Source organism: Pagrus major, chromosome 23 (genome assembly GCF_040436345.1).
Source record: "Pagrus major chromosome 23, Pma_NU_1.0".
Lineage (NCBI taxonomy): Eukaryota > Metazoa > Chordata > Actinopteri > Spariformes > Sparidae > Pagrus > Pagrus major.
Window position 1 is genome coordinate 4,546,177 of NC_133237.1, and position 23,020 is coordinate 4,569,196.

At 40.3% G+C, this 23,020-nt stretch overlaps 3 protein-coding genes across 3 annotated transcripts; all 3 read left to right on the forward strand.

Annotated features, from left to right (window-relative positions):
• Positions 1-444: 444 nt before the first annotated feature.
• Positions 445-2,489, forward strand: LOC141018991 (ferritin, middle subunit). Its single transcript, XM_073493746.1, has 4 exons — positions 445-739; positions 1,205-1,351; positions 1,754-1,879; positions 1,983-2,489. The coding sequence occupies exons 1-4, from the start codon at positions 638-640 to the stop codon at positions 2,136-2,138; spliced, it is 531 nt and encodes a 176-aa protein (XP_073349847.1). The 5' UTR covers positions 445-637; the 3' UTR covers positions 2,139-2,489.
• Positions 2,490-5,252: 2,763 nt separating this feature from the next.
• On the forward strand, positions 5,253-7,245 carry LOC141018990 (tripartite motif-containing protein 16-like). Its single transcript, XM_073493745.1, has one exon. It carries the CDS (start codon positions 5,300-5,302, stop codon positions 6,971-6,973), a length of 1,674 nt encoding a protein of 557 aa, XP_073349846.1. The 5' UTR covers positions 5,253-5,299; the 3' UTR covers positions 6,974-7,245.
• Positions 7,246-17,740: 10,495 nt separating this feature from the next.
• syt5a (synaptotagmin Va) lies at positions 17,741-22,787 on the forward strand. The gene is made up of 9 exons (XM_073494780.1): positions 17,741-17,894; positions 18,587-18,601; positions 18,810-18,991; positions 20,335-20,418; positions 20,593-20,760; positions 20,896-21,063; positions 21,182-21,299; positions 21,408-21,541; positions 22,578-22,787. The coding sequence occupies exons 1-9, from the start codon at positions 17,741-17,743 to the stop codon at positions 22,785-22,787; spliced, it is 1,233 nt and encodes a 410-aa protein (XP_073350881.1).
• Positions 22,788-23,020: the final 233 nt, after the last annotated feature.

Consider the following 23,020-nt stretch of genomic DNA (forward strand, 5'->3'; position numbering starts at 1 on the left):
TTAAAAGATGTTCTTTTTCATTTTTATGTTAATATTCCCAAGCGTAGTTAATTTACATAGGTGTGTACTGTTTTTGTTAAATAAATGGAAAATTACAATTTCACAACTTTCACGCACACACTGTAAATAACACTTTGAACTTTTCACTTTTCAAATTTGAACTCAAATATGATGCAGTTTATTGTTATTTAGTCTCTTCAAATAACAAAAGTGCCAAGTCATTGTAGGTGCGCGGCTGCCACAATAAATCAATGAAACATTAAACCTAAATCTATGGGATTACCGTAGATTTAGGGGAAAAAATGCAACCTCACCCTTTACCTCACACGGCAGCTCAGCCACCGTCATGTGCCTCCTGATTGGCGGAAATGTGCACAGTGACGTTACGTCTGTCACGAGGTCGGTCCGGGGTATAAATACACGGAGCGTCTCTGCTACCATTTCACACCAGGGAAGAAACACAGAGGAGTTCTTGCTTCAACAGTGTTTGAACGGAACTTCTTCCTTCGTCCCTCTCGCCTGCATTCCGGACACGAAAAGCCTTCGATACTTGAACACTACTGAAGAAGAAAAAAGTCGCCGTAAAGCTATTTTTGTACCGTTTTGTTAAGAAAAAGCACAAGAAACGCCAGCCAAAATGGAGTCCCAAGTGCGCCAGAACTACCACCGCGACTGCGAGGCTGCAATCAACCGGATGGTCAACATGGAGCTGTTTGCCTCTTACACCTACACTTCCATGGTGAGAAACAACATTTTACATTTTGTTTTTAATAGCTTACATATGTATGCATGCGGATTTTATGCTTCTAGTGTGTGTTGTCGTGATAGTTTATCCTCTACCCACACTATCTGACATTATTCATGTTAAAATGAATAATATGAAGTTAATTGTGTATACATTCCTGGTGTATTACTGTTATTTAGTGCAGCATGTCAAGAGTAGCTAGTTGTTTCCAGGGTGTTTATCACTGACTGGCAGCCCTGACTAAAAAGTGCTGTGTCATGCTTATGCTGCATGTGTTTACACCCCCTCATCTCCTCACTCAATGGTCACCAGTGTCCAAAGCTACAAGGAGTGACTATGACTCAACGTGGCTGGTCACTGTCTGGCAGCATAACTACTGTTTGTCACAACCTCTTTTCTGTTTTTGGCCTGATAATGATGGGTGCTGTCTCCTAATAACTGCTTTTATCATCCCCACAGGCCTTTTACTTCTCCCGTGACGATGTGGCCCTTGGAGGCTTCTCCCATTTCTTCAAGGAGAACAGTGATGAGGAGAGGGAGCATGCTGAGAAGCTGCTGTCCTTCCAGAACAAGAGGGGAGGACGCATCTTCCTCCAGGATGTCAAGGTTGGTACTGACTTGAGAATTGGTCCTGTTTGGACATGTCTTACCACACTCCATGTGTATAGTACAGATGGAATTGACTCTACCAATTCTTTAATTCTATAGAAGTTGTACTTTTTATCGTTAAGCATCTGTATTATACTAATATTTATCTCGGCTTTAATTTTAGAGTGCGGTCTACTTGGCTGCTAATACATCATGCTTTCCTAAATCAGGCCTGAATTAAACCTTTTTCATCTTTAATGAAATACCAGAGTTAATCCTCTGAGCTTGTAATGAGACAGAGGGTGATAAATGGCGGTGGTGGTGGTAGTAGTAGTACTGGTGACTCATACTATTGTGCTCTGTGTACACAAGACTTAATGAGTGTTCAGGCTGCTATAATTGAATGTTTCTCTTCCGTAGAAACCGGAGCGTGATGAGTGGGGGAGTGGGCTGGAGGCCATGCAGTGCGCCCTGCAACTGGAGAAGAACGTCAACCAGGCTCTGCTGGACCTGCACAAGCTGGCCTCTGACCACACAGACCCTCATGTAAGTTGTTTTTGAAGATTCTGTTAATGCTATAAAGGTGCTTTAGAGATACTTTATTTACCCTTTACCAAATCTAACATCTCTTCTTTGATCGTGTCCTCAGCTGTGTGACTTCCTGGAGAGCCACTACCTGAACGAGCAGGTGGAGGCCATCAAGAAGCTGGGCGACCACGTCACCAACCTCACCCGCATGGATGCCGCCAACAACAAGATGGCAGAGTACCTGTTTGACAAGCACACCCTGGGGAACAAGAGCTAAACACAAAGCCCCAGGAACGAGCCTGGTGTGAATATCCTAATGACACACAGGCTTTTAATGAAAAACACCTTCTGCTCCAGCTGTCTATTCACTGAGTGCAATGTTATGATGTAATCCGCTTGACCTTTGAAGTTGATAAATTCTCGTATGTTATGGTGGTGTCACTGTTTTTTAAATGTCATAGAAGGATGGATGTTAAGACTCGAGTCTGAACTGGGGGTTGTCATTTTTCCCAGCATCCTTTGCTGCTTTCTCTGACTGCTGTCTAGTGTCCCCCCCCTTGTGACATTTCTAACACTTGTGGCAATGTTTCTGATCTGTTCCTAATCTGAATAAACATTTTGAGCTGGACTCTGGTGTCTGTCTGCATCTGTCACATGACCTGGTCATATTGACTTAGGGTGTGGGGTAATGTTTGCACAAGGAATCATAAATCCAACCAGAAGGCTGGCCTTTAAGGGTCATCTTGGCTTTGAATGGTGTACATTTGAAACTGAAAATTGGTCATATTAGAGCGCACATTTAAAATGAAATTCTCATCAGCTAAAAGGCTAATGTATCAAAGAATACCCTTCTTTTTGCCATAAACTGCTCATTAATAACAGCTCCTCATATCTCCACGCTATACCATTTTTTTAAGTCACCAGACCCTCATTGACTGGTTTTCCACTTGTCCTGGAGGGTCAAACACTATCAGCAGGACATGTGGTGATACTTTTTTGACCCAAGGCTAAATTTCCCTTTACTGAATACACAAAAGATTGCAAAAACAACACATCACCTGTTCATTGCTGACTGTCATTGTTCCAGACATAACGCTGATTATTAAGAGCTTAAATGACAGGTTTTGAGAAGCCTGCATTGTCGTCAAGCATACAATTTTTCTCAGCTGGTTATGTTCAGCTTGGACGGCCTGTTATCAGCTAAGATCACCCCTCAATTTAACTGTGAGCAGTTTCTTTTCTGTTTATTTCAAAATGAAAATTGAAACTTGGCTGCTTTGGATGCCTGATAGTTTTGGAAGATGTCCACAGATCTGGGGTAAAAGCAACCCCACAGTGTAGAAATAATTTTATGTGTAAAGGTCATGCATTCAGATTAAGTATCAAAAAATATCAAGTATGAAAGTTTTGAAAAAAAAAGCAGAATGGCCAATTTCAGAATAATATTAATGCATTATGTTCATCACTTTAATGTTCAGTTGATAAAGGTGGTTCATCCCCTCTATGATTACTAAAGACTTATATTATCTTGACCTATTATAAAACATTATATGTTATTTTATATTATTATCACACTGATACAAAACACAGGTCAAAAATGAACCGGCCAAGTTTTTATTTTCTATAGATTTACAGTTGTAATGTCAGCATTCATTATCCGAGGTAGTTCTCAATTAACTTGTTTTTGATCATAACAATTCCTTATTTTCACTTTTTCTTATTTTATTTTATTTTTTAAATAATTTCCTATGTAACTCATGATGTCACGTACACTGGGGATGCTGGGGACTTGTCCCCATCACTTATTAGAAGCATCATTTTTAAAAGAAATTCTCAAAAAATAGCTTGCAAAAGGAAATTTCAATAAACAAATGAGAACCCTTTGCACTTTATTAGCACCTGTTGTTGAAACTGACAGCCAACAACGTGTGCAGAAAACGTGTTGACCACAGGACTCACCCAATAGACACTTTTCACATGGTCTCATGCTACAAGTCCATTTTTTGGAGGCCCAAAACACATTTATTACTGATTAGCACAAAAAGAGGAAACTGACAGCTGCAGGCAGACAGCAGCGTATCTCCATCTTCTCTGCACCACAATGCAAGCAGGAGTGACAGCAGGTTAATATGGTTAATGAATAAATTCCCCAGATATCAGATTAGATCTGGTCTTCTAATTATTGACTTGACATGATTATTATGACCCTGACCATTGATAACCTGACCCTGTATGACCCTGATTCCACAGTGTACCTAACGAAAATCTCACTCTAAACCAATTGAGGAATACATTTTTAACATAAAGAACAAATACAAACAACACAACATCACTCTGGTCTCAAGTGAAACCAAAGCTAATCATGCCGCTGCCAGTTCATTAACATGGCCTCTGGGGAAGAAAACACTCACTAGGTGGGAATTTCAACATTATTTTGTCTTTAAAGCAGAAAACATCAAAATATCACAATACACAGGAACTTATGTCTTTTCTCTTGCCTTTATTTGAATATTTGGTATTCAAGTATTCAAAAACGTAAAAAAAAATCAAATAACATTACTTTAAAATTGTGATACTTATTAGGTTAGGATTAGGTTACTGACTACATTACGTAACTGTTAATTAGTAACTGTATCAGAATACATATTAAAGTAACTCTCCCAACCCTGTCCATGACATAATTGGAAGAAAAAGTTTGACTCATTATGAAAAAAAATCAAGACTACATATTGTAAAAACAACATGAGTAATAAAATATGAAATAAACATCTAAAATAATTTAGTAATCAATAATCTGGGCACGTGCCCAAGCAGCTTGAATGGGCATGAAACCTCTGAGGTAAAGCATAATAGCTTTAAGGTGATAATAAAAATATAAAGTGACATCTCTGTTGATTAGTTGTGACAAAAACATTGACTGTATAAAATATGGGCAGAGCTTCATGGTCTTAAAAATGACTGGAGAAGTGCCTTAAACCTGCATCCTTTCTAATGACCGGCAGAGGCGATGCCAAAAACAAACAGTGTATCAATTTTACAGATTCATTGATTCATATTAATCCACAAATCAACAGCAGAAGCAGCCAGTGTGGTTCATTCTTGTCTTTCTGTATACACAGTTACCTTACAATTTTTTTGATATCTGTTACAACACATCTGAAGCTGGTTCAGCTCAGGATCATTTTCTAAATGAGGAAACACAGATCAGGTACACAGAGCTGCTCCTTGTCCTGCAATGAATCAAAGGTTGACATCCACAAACACAGCAAACTCCTCTCTGTCCTTGTTCCCTCCCCTTCAGATCTACAGTTTGAAGATGGGTGTAACCAATATGCGGTGAAGTGCACATTCACTGCACATGTTGTTTGAATCAGAACTCGAACTAGTTTCATTTACAATGTAGTGAAACTTAGACAGTCGTTGCCACAGAGAGGTGAAATGGCGCAGAAAGGACTTCAGCTGGACCTGGAAACTATTTCGTGTTCGATCTGTCTGGATGTATTGACGGATCCGGTAACGATTCCCTGTGGACACAGCTACTGCATGAGCTGTATTAAAAGCTCCTGGGATGAAGGCGATGGGAGGAAAATCCACAGCTGCCCTCAGTGTAGGCAGAGCTTCACTCCGACCCCTGTCCTACTGAAAAACACCGTGTTAGCAGTTCTAGTGGAGGAGCTGAAGAAGACTGGACTCCAGGCTGCTCCCGCTGATCACTACTATGCTGGACCTGAAGATGTGGCCTGTGACATCTGCATTGGGAGGAAACTGAAAGCCCTCAAGTCTTGTCTGGTCTGTCTGGCCTCTTACTGTGAGCAACACCTCCAGCCTCATTATGAATCACCTACATTTGAAAAACACAAGCTGGTGGAGCCCTCCAAGAAGCTCCAGGAGAACATCTGCTCTCGTCATGGTGAGGGGATGAAGATGTTCTGCCGTACCGATCAGCAGTGTATCTGTTATATTTGCCCCCTGGATGAACATAAAGGCCATGACACAGTGTCAGCAGCAGCAGAGAGGACTGAGAGGCAGAGAGAGCTCGAGGTGAGTCAACAAAACATCCAACAGAGAATCCAGGACAGAGAGGAAGATGTGAAGCTGCTTCAATGGGAGGTGGGGGCCATCAATCGCTCTGCTGATAAAACAGTGGAGGACAGTGAGAAGATCTTCACCGAGCTGATCCGTCTCATGGAGAAAAGATGCTCTGATGTGAAGCAGCAGGTCAGATCCAAGCAAGAAACTGAAGTGAGTCGAGTCAAAGAGCTTCAGGAGAAGCTGGAGCAAGAGATCAAGGAGCTAAAGAGGAAAGCCGCTGACATGGAGCAGCTCGCACACACAGAGGATCACAACCAGTTTCTACACAACTACCCCTCACTGTCAGCACTCAGTGAGTCTACACACTCGTCCAGCATCAATATCCGTCCCCTGAAGTACTTTGAAGATGTGACAATGGCTGTGTCAGAGGTCAGAAATAAACTCCAGGACGTCCTGAGAGAGAAATGGACAAACATCTCACTGACAGTGACTGAAGTGGATGTTTTACTGCCACAACCAGACCCCAAGACCAGAGCTGACTTCTTGAAATACTCACGTGAAATCACACTGGATTCAAACACGGCAAACACACGTCTATTGCTGTCTGAAGGGAACAGAAATGTAACATTCATGAGAGAACAACAGTCTTATTCTAGTCACCCAGACAGATTCACTCACTGGCAGCAGGTCCTGAGCAGAGAGAGTCTGACTGGACGTTGTTACTGGGAGGTGGAGTGGAGAGGTGGAGGAGTTGGCATAGCAGTCGCATACAAGAATATCAGCAGAACAGAGAGCTCAGGTGAATGTGGATTTGGATTCAATGACAAATCTTGGATGTTATATTGTTACAAAGATGGTTATTACTTTTATTGCAACAGTGTCCACACTCTAGTCTCAGGTCCTCTGTCCTCCAGAGTTGGAGTGTACCTGGATCACAGGGCAGGTGTTCTGTCCTTCTACAGCGTCTCTAGATCCATGACTCTCCTCCACAGAGTCCAGGCCACATTCACTCAGCCTCTCTATGCTGGACTTTGGTTTTACTCTTATGGAAACAGTGCCAGGTTCTGTAAACTCAAATAGACAGAAGTCATTTAAGGGACAGCGGGTTAAATTCTGTTTTATTTCTTAAAATAAATAAATTGTTGTTTGACATGTTTTTGTTGTTCTGTGATATTCAATAAGGAGATTGTTCATTATTTGCTTGTACATAGTTGAGATTCTGCGTAAACTGCATGGATTGAGTGAATCTGTACATGACATCATTGATCAAGAGTCATTCAACAGACTTGACTGATGGGATCTGTGAACAAATTGAAGGTTTAAATCATAAATAAACTAACATGGAAAAAGTGTTTTCTTCTCGTCTTTGTTCCACAGAGCTGATGGAGAGCATGTGAAACTAACATGGGAGTGAGGCAGTTTTCTTCCTGAAACAACACAAAGTTCAGTGTTCATGTTCAGAGTGGAAGAGCACTTGTCAGTCAGTCACTGTCCTTTCAGCTTTCCTTACTATAACAGCTCTGTCACAGAGACGTGATCTTTTTACAACTAACATTTTCTTTGAGCACGTAGACAATAAAGAGGATTTATTACACAGACCAGAAATTTTTTTTAAAATAGTCAGATGTTTAGTTGAGTCCTGGCACAAATGTCACAACATATATTGTGTAGTTGTGGATGAAAGGTGGTGTAAGAGAGGACTGACTGTGACTCCTGTTGCACAATAACATTCACAGCTGACACCATGTAGGCCTACTTGCTTTATGTCAGCACATCCGTTATATAGTAATCAGTTATTGACCGCATCAAACGCGGTTATCACCACGAAACATCACAGCATGATACAATACGGCCAAATAAAGCAGGGCAAAGTATACTCTACAGGGTCATGTACTATTCTATAGCTTATCAGCACAAATAAGTCACAGAGAGGTATGCACTCCTGTCACCTGTCTGTGTCTTATGTGTGCTGATAAACTATCAGCCGCCTACAAAGCAACATTCAAGCATATTTTCAGTTGCTTGGGTTGTTTTAGATATTCGGTATTATAATGCACCATGGCCATCTGCTGGAGATGCTCAGTACTGCATTGTGAGATCATAACTCAGTCATTTCAGCCTTCCAGTCACTAAAATGTCACTAGATTTGGTTGTTAAAGACATGCTGAGGGAAAGACGATGTGAGTTTCTGCTTGACACTACACCAGAGAGTTCTTGAATCACTATTAACAGTTAATTACAACTTGAGAAATTATAAAATGCACACAATTAGATTGAAATGCGTTATTTCCTGCACTGACGACATTAACTTGAAAGACCTACAAAACACTCTTTCATAAACTGAGTGCATGATGAATAACTTGTACCGTGTCAGTCAGCCACAGATACTAAAATGTGTCCCCTCAGACAGAGCTGCCTTTTTCTCAGGGGTCATGACCTCTACACAAATCAAACAAGGCTGCGTTTCTACTACCCATACTGCCACACTATTTAGTTAACCAGAAAAGTATTTAATACGTCCGGATATGTAGTATGTCAAATGCAGTATGACAAAAATGCCAGGATGTCCTTCAGCATCGGGTTGAATTTGGCATTGTACAAGCTAGCATGTTACTGGTGATTTTGACCCACAATCCTTTGCGTAGCGGATGATACGTCACATTGACTGAGCTGCAGACAACAGTTGCTTCAAATCGCATGTTTTTTTATTTCTTTATTTAAAGTTTTTAACAACGGCCTGTAACGGATGTAGAGCAGGAAAGAAACAGGGTCAAAGTTAAAGGGGGGATGTTTTGATGAAGTAGTATGTGCTAATTGTATGCTTACTGCATACAGGCTGCTGCAGTATGTACTGAAAGTAAAAAGAAAAGAAATTGTAAATCCGAATGCAGCTCTAGCCTGTCAGGTAAAGGGTTCCCTGTGTGACTGACAGCTCTGATAGGTTGGTTTGCTTTCCAGGGTGCTGAATGGAACCATCACTGTCCAGGGTGCTAAAGCCTGCAGGGCAGCTCAACTAAAGACACTGATCTACTTTTGAACTACGTCCAACTACAACCAACTTCTAAGAGCTCCAATCAGAGATGAGACTGTTCTGCCCCTTGCAGAAGATTTCAGCTCATGTTCTTTTTGATTCATGTTTTTTCTCTGGAATATAAATGCAACAATCTTTACCACTAAACAGTTTAATATCATCCATATTTGTATTTAAATGAGACAACAAATCAGCATCCCTTCATTGTTTCATTATTTGTTGATTAGAAATCACAGTGAGGTGCTGAGGCTAAGCTTCACATCATTTAGACTGATAGAGTTTGCAAATCTGATAATGAAGTAAAAAAAGAAAACTCTACTAACCTACTGTCATGTAATTCTCCCTGATTTGTATTTAATTCACACGTTCAACATTTGTATCTGACAAGTTACACAGGGTAACAGTAAACATTTCTCGATTTAAAGTCACAGTGTCAGATGAATTGGCTGTTAAAGATGGACTTTCGTGCAGTGGAGGTGGACAGTAAGTAGTTGGCAGCGAGGGATATTGTGGAGATTAACACAGAACGGGGGAGGGGGAGAGAGAGGGAGTAGTGCACAACGACTTCTCATCAGTCAGCCGTGGTGGATTTGTCTGGAGGACATTTGGATGCAACACAATAAATTATAAAATAAAAGCCAAAGAACTGAGAGGGACCAGCGCTAAATAGGGTGAGTTATATGCTTTTGAGTTTTGTATTATAGTTTATTTTAGAGGGTTAGGGTTAGGGTTAACATATGATTTCATATGTTACCAAAGTCAAATTGGAGTTTTAAAATGGTTTATTCCAGACTGTACAGGTCTTCAGTTTAAAATGAAAGGAAACAGAGAAAAGCAAGAAAATCTTTGCAGCTGTTTCCAACTTGTTAACATTTCAAAAATAAACTGGAGACAACAACAACGAAATGTTTGGTGCTTTTACTCGAAAATGACTTTAATATGAAACTTGCCATGATTCATTTTACGTGAGGCCATTAATGAATGATTACAGCTGCAGTTTATTTCCCTTACTGTGTCTTTCTCCATGTATTTCAGTGGTGCTGTAAATCTGTAAAGAAGCAGCTATGAACACAGGCAGCACAAGGTTTTATGTTAATGGATTTTACACTTTAATGCTAATTGTCTGTCCTTCTTTATCATTTGAAGAATGGCTTTCACTGAGAGTTCCTGCATGAGAGAAACATTTGATTTTACGCATAGTGGAGGCTGTTTTCCAAACCTGTGAAAGATTAGTTTAAGTGGATTATGGGAGGCTAATGCTTGTCTATTTGCAGGGCCTGTGTTCACGTGCAATCACCTGCAGTACACCTTCACAATACTGATGTTTACTATGACAGCCTATATGAAGTCCCTGCATTTTAGTCCTGTTGGTTGATGTGGGAGGACGAGCAGGGTGAACTCAAATGGACTAAAATTCTGAAGAATGATTTCCAAGTAGCATGCAGCTATATAGGTCACCAAAGGTCAAGTTATATTGCCAAATATGGGGATTATGAAAGCAAAGGCATGGACTGTTTAAAGTAAGAATGAATGTCACAATAATATGTTACTTTAGTTTGCATTATCTCACCAAAATACATTCAAAATGAATAAATGCTCTCCCCCTTCGAGGTTTCATAAGGAACTCAAATACAACCACGATATCTTTGTAATGTCTAACGTAGAGATTTGTTTCTCTGACTGGTTTAATGGAAACGTTTGACATTTTGGGAAATAGACTTCTTTACTTTCTTGCAGAGAGTTAGATGAGAAGATTGATACCACTCTCATGTTCATATGTAAATATGAAGCTACAGGCAGCAGCTGCTTAGCATAGCTTAGCTTTATTAAAAAGACTGGAAAACAAAACAGTAACACATTTTTTTTGGCCAAGCACAGTTACTTCCTGGAGTCTTCGCTAGTTGGCTGGATTGTTGCATGAAAGAAAGAGGTAATAGCCTTTCTGTAAAACAGCTATCATTAACAATTCATATTTTGTATGAGATATAACATGAGCTTTAGTATTTTTGTTATCTTTTCACCAAGCCAGGCTAGCTGTTCTCCTGTTTCCCCTTGTCTATGCTAAGCTAAGCTAAACCGTTGCTGGATCAAGCTTCATATCTACCGTATAAGCATGAAGTGATATCTATCTTTTCATATATCTCCCAGCAGAAAATATAACACATGCACTTCTCAAAAGGTCTATATAAACTATTTATTTGACCTACAGTAGTCACATCAGCATTATCTTGGTGGAAATTCAAGTTTAAAATTAACAACAAATACGATGAGCTTTATTTATGCAGCACTGTTAAAAGCAACCCAAAATCATTTATAATTTAATAAAGAAAAGGGCAAATCACTTAAACCTCCAATTAAATATTTAAATACCTAAAAAGAAGAAGGAATAAAATGCTCTCACTGTTTCAGTTGGATATAAAAAAAACCACCATGTTATCCATTTGATTAATGTCCTTTTCAACATCTGCTATGTTGCACTTAGATGTTTGAATTAAGGCAACGACAAAAAATACTCATTACAACATTGCTGCAATGTTATATTAATATTCCCTCATTGTCATTTGGGTTGACTATGTTTCTACCCCAAGAAAAAGAAAACCTTTTTGTGATGGTTTCAATGCTCCTCTTCTCTGTAAAACTTCTACAAAATATAAAGGCTTGGATAATTCAAGTTGTCAACAATGCCAAAGTAACGTGTGCATGTAAATACCTATAGCAGAAGCCTAATGGGGCCTCAGGTTCAGTTCAGAGCTGTGAGCTTTTAGACTGACAAAATCCCACCGCCGGCTGTTCACCTCCAATCTGTCTGCGTGCAGGTCAGACCAGAGAGCCTCTAAAGGCAAAACACTGTAAGACCTGGTTAAGCTCAGTCAACAGTGGCTGTCTGAAATATTGGGGGCGACATGAGGCCGTATGTACATTTATGATTATATCACAACTTCGCCTAGCCTATCACAACTTTCCAGAGCCTAATGAGACACATTAAGATGTCGTTTTATCCAACCAGCAGCAAATGTTCACATTTTAAAGCTGGAACAACAGAATATCTGGAATTTTAGTTAAAAAAATCACCTAAGGATTAATCGATAGTCAGAACAGTTTCCAGTAATTTTCTGTTGGTTGATTGATTGACTGACTGTTTCACCTCTGACCCTAACAAGTGAACAGAATTAAAATGGCCAAATTTATACATAAACTGAAACTTACATTAATTTTATTAATGCACGGACATTGTTGAGGAAAAAAGCACCTTCTTTTCTTGTATTGAACTGACTTAAAAATAGACCAGAAATCTCATTTGTGCCTAATTATAATAATAACCCTGTGAGAAACTTGTATTGTAACCACCCTTGTGGCCACAGTAAAGGTTTTTTTCCCCATATCTGGCTGCTGGAGACTGTGGGACTCTTGCTTTAGAGCTTGAGAGTGTTAGCATGCTCACATTTGCTAATAAGCACTAAACAAAAAGTACAGCTGAGGCTGATGGGAATGTTATTAGTATTGGAGGTATTTGGTTGCTGGATAAACTGACATTTTTACCTTTTTGATGATGGCTGGAGGAAAAGTTATGGGATCACTTCGTCAGCATGTGAGCGACAAAAAGACAAAAAGACCATGGTAGCACTCGAGAAAAAGTCATGGAGTTACCAAGTCAGAGCCCCCAGAAAAACCACAAGCAGCAGTCTTAAGAGTGAACACCATGCTTGTCTGTCAGTCTCACAAGAAAGACACAAGCTTCAAACTGTAAGTGGTCTTTTGACCCTAGATTCAAGTGACCATACTGTAACTGGAAACACTCACAGGGCAAAAGTGAACATCCATGCAAAGAAATGATGTACTGTAAAGCACAGAGACACTAAACCTTTTTCTGTCAGCGTATATCAGACATTGTTCTTTGTAATATAAAACGCTGTTGTCTTATTTTGACTACTCTTGTCTCCTTTGACGAGACATTTAAAGACCTATTGTCTGTTGCAGTAAATCACTTTATATATTTGACTTTTAGAACCTAAAATTCCTTCTCATTACTAATCTTTCTACCTCAGAGCAGCCTCACATATTGCGCCATTCATTGTCAGTCCTCTAATTTTGGGTTTCTGAAACTATGAATTCACCACCCTGCAGTCCCTAGACAGAGATATGTCTTCCTACATTGACCTGACCAGGTTCCTGACCAACTGATGTAAGTTACTGGCAGCAGTCCAGCCTAAATCGGCTGTGAACTAGATAAGAACTGTGGTCATCATCCTGATTTTGGGGTGTTCTGAACTCCAGCTAAAATATCATTATGCAACCCACAGAGCCCTGGCAGGAACACCAGACTGGCACAGGCTCAGTCTATGTTTTTATCCAGAGTATTTACATTACCAGCTCTAGACTGACTGATTGGACATTTGATTTGATATCAAATATCAATTTTCTAAGGTCCCATCCTGTAAAACCTGCCATAAAATCTACATTTCTTTACTAGCAAAATTCATTGTATAGTATTTTATTTTGTACATTGATTGCATCCAAAACCTCATATATCACCTGATTGATGTAGTGTATGTTTCATTTGAGCGTTTTGCTGTTTAAATGATCATTTCACCAAAAAATGGGAAATCAGTCATAATCTAATTGGCTCCATGCCGATAGAAGGTGAAGATTTAAAGTCCACAAAACATTTCTGGAGCTTCACAGCAAAACAGCGTTGCAAGGTCCTCCTAAACAACTGAAGTAGATGGGGACTTGTTTTAAATTGTTTTAAAAAAAAAGTTTAAAAAGCAAAAAAAACGTAAAACAAAAACAAAAAACATAAATTGGCTCGATAAATTATATTGAAAAGATGTTATTCACACCCTCATCAAGCTCGTGTACCCACTTTAGACAAGGGTGCATGCTAACATTTTTAGCTTGGCAGCTACAATGAAGATTTTGGCTTTAAAAAAGGGTGCAAATAAAGTATTTTCAAATCAATTTGGGATTTCAGAGCTTCATGAGACTTGGATTACGCCAGATGAGCTATTTGGAGCCATTTCATGTATGTTATGGGTTGTATTTTAGGTTTTTAAAAAGTCCCCATCTACTACAGTTGTATAGGAGAACGCTGCAATTTTCTTTTGCTGTGAGGCTCCAGAAATGTTTCGTGGACTACAAAACTTCACCTGGCTTTCCACTGGCATGGGGGTGAGGAAATAAACTTATCCTTTAAATAGCTTGCTTTATTCACAAAAACATAAATTAAATTATATAAAGAGATGACCTGGGGTAGGTAGATAATGAATCATTTTTGGGTGAACTGTTCCTTAACTGTTCCTTAATTGCCAAATATGACTTAATTGAAAAGATTCCTAACGTATCAGGCAAAGCCGGACCATCAGGGGTTAAGTGGAGAGTAACACCAAACTGAAATTATAAACAATGTGTCTTTTTACCGGCCTTTTGTCACCAGATGGTCACCAACTGAAAGCTAAAGGGAAAACCCATCTTTTTACTTAACACTAAATGACTGAGGACAAGGTCAGCATGTTTATTTCTAACGGGAACCAGATAATTAACAACAGATACTATAATTTAATCTGGGTGTCAGTGATCACATTTTCCTAATGTTTAGTTAAAGACGTAGTTTTAAACATATTTCCATTTTGTACATGAGTTGTCTCATTTAAAGCAAAAGCTCAACATTTTGGGAAATGGGCTCATTCCTTTAATAGTGAAAAATTAGATGAGATGATTGTGTGTGTAAGAAGCTTTAGGGCCTTGACCACATAACATTTTTTTGTTTCCAATGAAGAGCAAGTGTCTGCAGCAGCAACTTTTCGGAAAGGTGCTTGTGACGTCATCGTCGCTCTTTTTCTTTTTCCCGGCCTAGGCGATAATATCCACCATATTTGTGTCTCCTATGGATCATGTCGTGCACCCAAATTCTCCTTGCTCTGATGTCCCGATGTCAAATCAAAAACAAATGGATAGTAAACTGCAAAGAGGCGGTGTCAATCATACAGTGGTGGTTGTTAAGATATTGTTGTCATAGAGACAAGGTGCACGTGCAGCGTTTTTTTATCTCAACGCATCATCGCAACACTCCTGAGCGCACAGCAAGCGCTTTTCTGCCCCGAAAAAAAAAACTATATGGACACTGGCCCTTAGCTAGCAGTGGTTATCCATTAGCTTAGCTCAGCTAGCCTAGCTCTGTCCAAAGGATAAAGAAAACTGCAATCCGGCATATCTAAAACAAATCAACTTGTTATATCTCAGTCGTTTAATCTTAATGTAATTGTAAAAACATTAAGATGCTGTTTGATGGTGGCTTAAATGACAGACTATTTCTTGGCTCTGAACAGTTTCCAGGCAACTTGCAAAGTCCACAGGAAGTTACTATTCCTGGCAAATAAATGTTCCTGGTGTGTTGTCTGGCTTTGTTACCTTTTGACAGAGTCAGGCTATCTTATTTCCCGTTTCCTGTGTTTGTGCTAAGCAAACAGGCTGCTGGCTACAGCTTCAGATTTACCTTACAAACATGAATGACTTTTCATTCAGTTGGAGGTCAAAGACAGTGGTGTATTAACAGATCTAACAATCACATACACACACACACACACATACACACACAGACACACACACGCAGAGGTGTCCCTCTCTAATCCTCTGATTATGCAATTCCAGGGAGATGAAAGGGTTAATGTAACGGAGCTCACTGTCTAAATTAGATCTCAGTTTAAAAATATGATGTGTATTTACATTTGTGTGTGTACATCTCTATTTCAGCTGTCATGGGGAGGATAAATGCCAGACAGAGGGGGACAACAGAGGGGAGGAGTAAAGGAGAGATGATAGCAGGATGGGAGGTGAAAGGGGAGGAGACCCAGAGAGGCAAACTGTCCTTAATTTGTTTAAGCCGAGGGATTTTTGGATTACCTTTGGCAATTAATCTTGTTACGTCGCTGCACAGCGACAGAGGGATGTCTACCATGGGTGGGGCCTGTGTATGTGTGTTTAAATGTCAGTGTGTGTATGAGTGCGCTGACATGTTTAACTCTTTACATGGCACAAAATTCCTTAAGAGAGTGGCATGAAAATCAGACATTGATATTTTCAGGTCTTTCTGGTATTTCGGGTCCTGTTATTGTTCATGCTGGCTCAGTGTATAGACACTTGAATAGAAGAGAGACATCATTATTGTTATTAATAACACCTATGTCAAAGTCATGTGAAAATATCTGCTGCGCTAAAGCTCTGAGAGCAATGGTGGTGGTATGAGTGTCTGCATGTGTGCATCAACTAGCCTTGTTGTTACAAAGTCAGGGGGATTATTATGTGCAAGCAATGAGCTGCAGAGCTTTATTTTACTCTGTCTTCTTGACACACTGCCATCACGGAAAGAAAGCAGACAGGAAGGGAAGGTAAAGAAGGAAGAGAGGAGGGAGGATACACATTAGAAGGGGACAAAGGACAAATGGAGAAAGGTTGCAGTAGAGACAATGAAATACGGTCTTGTGTTTATGTAAAAGAAAAATATAATAAATTAAAGGTGTGGGAAAAAAAATCTGGAGGCTGACGGTTTGCTTTTGAGGTAGGTAGTCAAATAATGATGCTCTGGGTTGTTGGGTCAGGCCGAACCAAACAGTCAGTATTTGATGTTTCGGGAATGAGACTGAACAATCAACTATCTTACAAATTGTTCCTATAAACTGAAAATTAATGAGTGAGTCCAACTCATACTTACATATAGGCAATTAAAATCCTATCATTTTTGGAGCAAACCTTGTGTAGGCTATGTTCTGTGTATGTTTGCTGTTGTATGTAGTGGAAAATACATAAATATATTTCATTAATGGTAAATGGGCTAGATGCAACACTCAAGGAAAGTACAAAAACTTTAAAGTGCACTGAACTTCTGTATTTAATATATTCTTAAACCTCTTACAATATGAAGTTAACCAAAAAGCAGCCATTGACTGGTTGTTTGTTAGACAATTTGCTAATGAGCAAGCCTGCCAAGTAGCTATCATGCTGCATTCAAACAATGTTGACAGAATAGGAGGAGCCATTATTTCAACTTGGTTAGCATTAGCAGTATCTGTAGCAGTTTGTTAAGTGAAATCAGATACAATCAGATGGATTTTTATTTTGATGTCATAGCGATAGTGCATTTGCAGCCAATCCGCCAACAGCCAGTTGACATGTCTGTTGTTCGTATCACAAAGTGGGAGATAAAGATGGTGTTGAAATGTCCAAATATTTTCGACTTAGAATTAGGCTAAGTCAGAGTGAAAAGTTTTTCCCTGTCATATGCTTGGCAATGATGGTTTAAATGTGAATCTTCTCTATTACATTTCTGGGGGAAATATCATACAGCTATAGTTAGTATGTTATATATTATATTAACTCTTAAACTTCAGAATAACATCTGTTTCACATTAACCTACCTAAGATTACATAAAGCAGTTCAAATTAGCTTCACCTCAACTCATGACAATATAATATAAAGTGGCTTAGACATTGAAATTTGAATGCAAGACCAACGAGACCAGTCGTTTCACATTGTAATATTGCAATATTATGTAATACTACATCTGTTTCAGTGAAACCTTGTTAAAAAAAAAGCAATTTTCTTGAAACCAAAAAGTGAATAAATGGTGAGAGGCAGGAGAGTGAAAGGAGTGAGAGAGGATTAAAGAGATTACTGGCAGGTGAAAGGTCAAACAGGATGAAGTTTAACAGAAGGACACATCTGAAGACAGAGTGAATGTGTTTCGTGGTGGGTTTTAATGAAAAAATAAAAAATCACTGACCGGTTGTCGTCTACTCTCCTCTGATTTCGCAGAGCAGCGATGCGATTGGTCAGCGTGGCGGGGGCCCGGCTCCGCAGGGCGGCCGAGGAGGAGGAGAGGGAGCCCCCACCTCCCCCGCCCCCATCACACCACTCCAACCACCAGTTCGCCAGCATGAAGAACAAGTTCTTCAATGAGCTCACACACCTGCCAAGTGAGCACATACACAAAAAATATACCCAAAATACACACATAAGGACAGAGCAAACACACTTACAGCATGCATAGTTGTTAATACACATGTGCACATGTTCAAATTAAGGGGGGGAAGTCAACCAATTTTACACATAAAGATCAGTTTACTAGTTATTATGACAACTACTCAGCCTGTAAAAACAGCTGTAAAATGTCTCTGGAAGGGTGTTGTTAAGTCTTAGAAAATAACCCTGTTGATTTTATTTGAAGTCTACAATTTTTTTAACAAAAACGCCTTTGATTTTAGTGATTTTTCACCCTTATGTAACTTACGTAGCCCTCCAATGATATTGGTGCCAGACCAGAACAGCTTAAAGATCACAGTGGAAGTCGATATGGCTTGACAAAAAGTAAACATAACATCTGCATCCATGTCCTGTTGGATATATGACAGAAAGAGAAATGAGGCCTAGAGTACTTGTGTGGCGACAGTGATTTCAGTGTTGTTCTAGGCAGTCAAAAACTGAAGCCACTTCAGCTGATTAACATGTGCATTCAGAGACAAACAGACACAGAAACTAATAGTAAATAGTCTATTACCTACATACCATCATCTAACCATCTTTTCATTTCATTTTCAACTTTCATGTGTTTCATTTTATTCTGTCCTCTCTCATTTCTTCATGTGAATACTCTGCTCTGCTCTTGAAGATCATAAACTCAAGAGTAAGTAAAAAAAAAAATACATGTCAAGTCTTCTAAAGATGTATAAAAAACCCCACCAGTCTTACTGTGCTTTTCCAAACACCTCACAAGACCACCTCACCTCAGTAGGAATTGAGCCCCTCAACCAAGTAGTGTCACCACTGTTTCCTATCAAACTACGCAAGCAACAACCTGCCTTTAACACTCTCTCTCTCCCTCCTTTCTCCAGTGCCCATGTGGGCCATAGGAGCCATTGTGGTCGTCGTCCTTGCCCTTATTGCCTGTATGGGATTCTGCATCTACAAGAAGTGCTTCAACAAAGGCAGCAAGCCCAAGAAGGTCCGAGAGAGGAAGGGAGGACGAGGGCGCAGGAAGAAGGACAAGGAGGGAGAGGATGGAGACGATAAGAAGGTAAGAAAAGACGTGGTAAACAGGTTTTGTCCCGTGTCTTCCTGAGTCATCACAACTGGCTGAATAATATATGGATGCAGCTTCCTAGTAGTGAAGCCAGAGTGAAATTGCCTTAAACCTGCATTCATACTAATGGATAACCATTATGTGTGCTTGGGTTCTCAGTCAGGTTTTACCCGGGGTGATGTCAAGGTGGGTTTACACTTAGTTTTCACATGGTGACACTATCAATGTGATTATGGAAGAATGTTGTCCAAAGTTTCTACAACACAGCTTTCCCCAAGTTAGCAGATTGTAGAGCTGGTCTGAAAAAAAAAGCTAAATACGTAGCTGGAGTTGACAGCTGATTAGCTTAGCTTAAGGCTGGAAATGGTGAGCAAGCTCTACCCAAAGGTAACAACATGCTGGTGCTAATGATAGATACTGTTATCTTCATAGTCTCTATGGTAAGATAGCCAGCTGCTGCGCAGTAGTTTAGCTTCAATCTTCTCATCTCATGGTACTGGGAACATGGCTGACAAGCATCCATACACCCTCCACAGTACAACAGATGGAGTTAGCAGCAGCAATAGCTGCGCTGTCTTTTATCTGATTGTACTCACTGCTTCACTGTTCACAGCTGTTTGGCTTTTTTCCAGATTCCGACCAGTTATGTATGAATTGACAGCTTAAACTGGGCAGTCTAAAGGGATGCTTTTTTCAAAGCATTAAAGAAACAGTTCACCCTATAATCAAAAACTACATATTTTTGTTGTTACCTGCAGCTTTATTTGCCAAGTTTTGGAACTTTCTGCTGTAGAGATGGCTGCCTTCTCTCGAATATAATGGAAATAGAAGAAACTCAGCTTGTGGTGCTCAAAGCGCCTAAAAGACACATTTGAAAAACTGAACTGTGTGTTAAGACAATCCACTGGGCCTTGATGTGAGCACTTTCATGCAGGAACTACACCTGTTAACTATACCACAACACAGAAGGAAACTCACATAGTATCACTGAGCATGCTAACGTAACAGCCCAGCTTAGGAGCATGTCATCTATGCCTTTCGTCCATGAGTAGACGCACGCTTCAGAATCTTATAAGGCTGAAAAAATTGGACGTTTGTTGCTGAAAGACATTGGTAGATGTTGGGGGGAGACATGGGTTACTGACCAAACACTCTATAAGTGACGACTCTTGGAATATAGAGCTTACAGCACCTTTAAATGTTGACTTATTTTGCTTTGCAGCAGAAATCATAGTGCTTTGCAGAGGCTGCAGCGTATCACAAGACTTTGAATTCAGAATGTGTGACTTTTAAACATTGTCTGTTAACTGCTAACTGTGCTGCATGACTTCCAGGAGGGAGAAGAAGGGAAGGAAGAGGAGGAGAAGGAGTCCCTTGGCAAACTGGAGTACTCACTGGACTATAACTTTACTGATAACCAGGTACACACACACCTGCACATTTGCAATGCACACCAGTATTCAACCTTCCAAACACAGAAATGATTAATGAGCTCAATCTACAAGGATTCAGCAAAGATGGTGCCCTTTACCCCAGTAAAGCTAGTTACAGGATATGTGACCCTTCAGTTAAACGTATCTCCTCTTCTTCTCCAGCTGATAGTTGGCATCATCCAGGCTCAGGACCTTCCAGCCATGGACATGGGCGGGACCTCAGATCCCTACGTCAAAGTCTACTTCTTGCCGGACAAGAAGAAGAAGTTTGAGACAAAAGTCCAGCGCAAGAACCTCTGTCCTGTCTTCAATGAGACCTTCACCTTCAAGGTCTGTACATCTGTACAAAAGTTGAGACCACGTTGAACATTAAACATCAAAATGAAATTGTTTTGAGCATATTATCAGTTGCATGTTTAAACTAGTCAGCATGAACATCCACTTTTTTATTCTTTCCCTCTCCAGATACCGTTTAATGACCTGGCTGGTCAGACTCTGGTGCTGCAGGTGTTTGACTTTGATCGTTTCGGTAAGCACGACGTCATCGGCGAGATCAAGATCCCCATGAACTCTATAGACCTTGGACAGCCAATACACGAATGGAAGGATCTGGTTGGAGGAGAGAAAGAAGAGGTATGTGATTATATGGGCATCCATTGAAACGTATAATGAATGTAAAGTCAATACCAACAGCTAAAGCAACCAAAGCCATGTGCAACATGACAACTCGTCAATGTTTTGTCCCCGACAGCAAGAGAAGCTGGGTGATGTCTGTATTTCCCTTCGTTACGTCCCCACGGCCGGTAAGCTAACGGTTAACATCATGGAAGCCAAGAACCTGAAGAAGATGGACGTCGGAGGACTGTCAGGTGAACACACACATACTTGTGTACATGCTGAGACTGGCAGTGGATGGCAGATATGGTTTTCATGCTGGCAACTCTGATTTATGTTCTGATATCATTCCTCTCTCTCAGATCCATTTGTTAAGGTGGTGCTGCAGCACAACGGGAAGCGACTGAAGAAGAAGAAGACATCAGTCAAACAGAACACTCTGAATCCTTACTTCAATGAGAGCTTCAGCTTTGAGATCCCCTTCTCCCAGATCCAGGTTTGGACACTTCTCAGTTGGACCACTTCCATTTTCCTTTGACATTTACAGCTCAGCGTTAAACATAACACACATCGACTTTGACATCTACTGGTTCTAGTTAATCGTTTAAGTTGTATGAGCTTACATTTAGTATTTAAACTTAAGATGCCATTTTTTAGGGCCGAATCATTAACCGTGCTAGCTATCGAAGCAACTGAAGGACACAGTGCCATGAGGCTTTGCACATGCTTTCAGGGTCCCCAGAGGATGAATCCTACTGGCTTTGGATAATTCCCTGACATTTCCTTCAGGACCACCAGCAGGCTGATTTTAATGTAAATTAAATGGTACCAAGCTTACACATTAAACTAAGATGGTGAACATATTAAATGGTATACCTGCTAAACAGTATCAGTATGTTAGCATTGTCATTTTGAGCATGTTGATATGCTAGCATCTGCTAGCATGGCTGCCGACTGTTTCATTAACATTTTTATCGTAGTCTATCCACATATTCAGTAGCCACTCGGGGGTTGGTTCTGGGCCGCATGTGGCCCGCAAGCCGCTAATTGAATAGGCCTGTCTTAGTCGATAGTATGGTTCAAGCTTCATTGTATAAAATATAGACGGAGCTTCCAGGTCTGAACAGTGAAGCCAATCAGAATAGAGTTGTAGCAATGTGAGTCCTCAACAGCTCCACCCTCTCGTACAAATATGGTCACTTCTGGCTCCAAAAAACCAAGATGGTGACAGCCGTCGTACCGAACTGGGGGCTCCAAAATGGCTGTCCATAACCCAATACCCCTGAAGACTACTTTTTCCAAAATGCAACTTAATGTCTTGCATTAGACCCTTACTGCCTTGTAAATGCTCACTTCTCACAAATCTTCACCATTTTGGGATAAATACCTTGCTGAAGGGTATATTAAGGTTAGTTGCTGTGAGATGCATGATGCTTCAAAACCTCCATTTTCCTCCCTGAGTTGAAATATATACATACATAAGAATTTGTTCTAACCTTGGCCTTCTCCTCTTCTGCTGTCTCCACGTGTAGAAAGTCCAGGTGCTGATCACTGTGTACGATTACGACAAGCTGGGCAGCAACGACGCCATCGGCAAGGCCTGGATCGGCTATGGCGCCTCAGGGGTCGGGCTGCGCCACTGGTCAGACATGCTGGCCAATCCCAGGCGTCCAGTGGCCCAGTGGCACACGCTGCAGCCAGAGGAGGAGGTGGATGCTGCACTGAAGGCCCCCATCCGCTAAACACACACATGCTGTATTTATACAACATCATCTGCATAGAGGGGATATTTTTTCCTTTGAAACCAAACAACTGCAGGTTTTATGAAAAGACCTCTAACTTGAATATTAATCTTCAATGTGCTTCAGTTTCACACCATCATTCATTTGGTAAGATTTAATTTTTATTTAACTGCACTACAGTATTAATCAATAGAAACAGACATATTCTCTCTGTAATTCTGGAACTGCTGTTG